The sequence below is a fragment of the Perkinsus marinus genome (genome assembly GCF_000006405.1).
Source record: "Perkinsus marinus ATCC 50983 genomic scaffold scf_1104296928836, whole genome shotgun sequence".
Classification (NCBI taxonomy): domain Eukaryota; phylum Perkinsozoa; order Perkinsida; family Perkinsidae; genus Perkinsus; species Perkinsus marinus.
The window spans coordinates 421,140-422,175 of NW_003216689.1; the positions used below are offsets into that span (position 1 = coordinate 421,140).

Consider the following 1,036-nt stretch of genomic DNA (forward strand, 5'->3'; position numbering starts at 1 on the left):
CTCCAGAGTGAATCTACTTCTGCAGCACATGAGCAATCAACTAATAGTTCTACCAGATCTAAACGAATACTACCGATGTTGATGTATCAGGAAACACAAAATTCACATACAAATGCTGAGGCAAAAGTGTACGAAAACCAACAGGAAAATTTTCCAAAATTTCTTCAGAATTCCCATGCTATCACCACAACTATCACCACTCACATGCTCCTGATCCATTTCCTCCACACATGCTGTCATCAACAACAATAGCGCACGCCACGCCTCAAGATCTCTCCAACGCTCCAACTGCGCCAAAGTCAAAGCCAACTTCGACACAGTCCTAGGCTTCAACACCAACCCTTTACCCGTACTCGCTGTTACGTGTTCTCTAATTTTAACCTCTACTACTCGTGAAATCTGAATACACACTATCGTGAAATTTCAATCCGACCATGGGGGATTCCACCCGATCAATGACTGCACACTGCAGTATCTCCTTTTTCGTTGATGAAGTACAACACAGTTTAGCCAGATGCAATCCGAATCTAAAAACATGAACTTGCACGCATGCACAAGTCAGTCTTGGAGGAAAATATGCACCCTTTCCTCAGCTGAGCTCAAGAGTTCCCCCAAAAATTGTACAACTTTACATTTGAATTCGGTTAGAAGTAGTGTTGGAATATATCTTTACCTTCCTCAGCTGAGCTCAGGATTTTCCGCACTATTCAGAGTGGCTATACGAACTCGGGTAGAAATTTTCAGAAACCGACGAGAATTTCCCAAAATTCCCATAGAATTTCATATTGTCACCAACACCTGTGCATATTTTTCCACACTGCACTGAGTGAACCGGGTAATACCTGCCAACAGTTCCAAGACTAAACCACTGAGGAGAATACTCCATGTGATTATCCAACAACAGACAGGCCTCAAGTACTCCCAGAACATCCTCAATAGGAGGCCTACTGCTGCATACTGACAGGTGCCTCACGAGCCTTACGACCGAGACAGCCGATGCTGATACTCCTGAACAAGTGATGAGGAACTCACTTCT

General features: G+C 43.8%; 1 protein-coding gene across 1 annotated transcript in view; it reads right to left on the bottom strand.

Annotated features, from left to right (window-relative positions):
• Nucleotides 1–1,036, bottom strand: part of Pmar_PMAR006855 (conserved hypothetical protein) — a gene marked incomplete at both ends in the record, with an annotated part of 3,851 nt that overhangs the window by 728 nt on the left and 2,087 nt on the right. Inside the window, 3 exons of the mRNA XM_002788117.1 lie at nucleotides 282–399; nucleotides 449–527; nucleotides 949–1,008. Of these exons, the coding sequence (XP_002788163.1) occupies nucleotides 282–399; nucleotides 449–527; nucleotides 949–1,008 (257 nt within the window). The remainder of the gene's footprint in view (nucleotides 1–281; nucleotides 400–448; nucleotides 528–948; nucleotides 1,009–1,036) is intronic.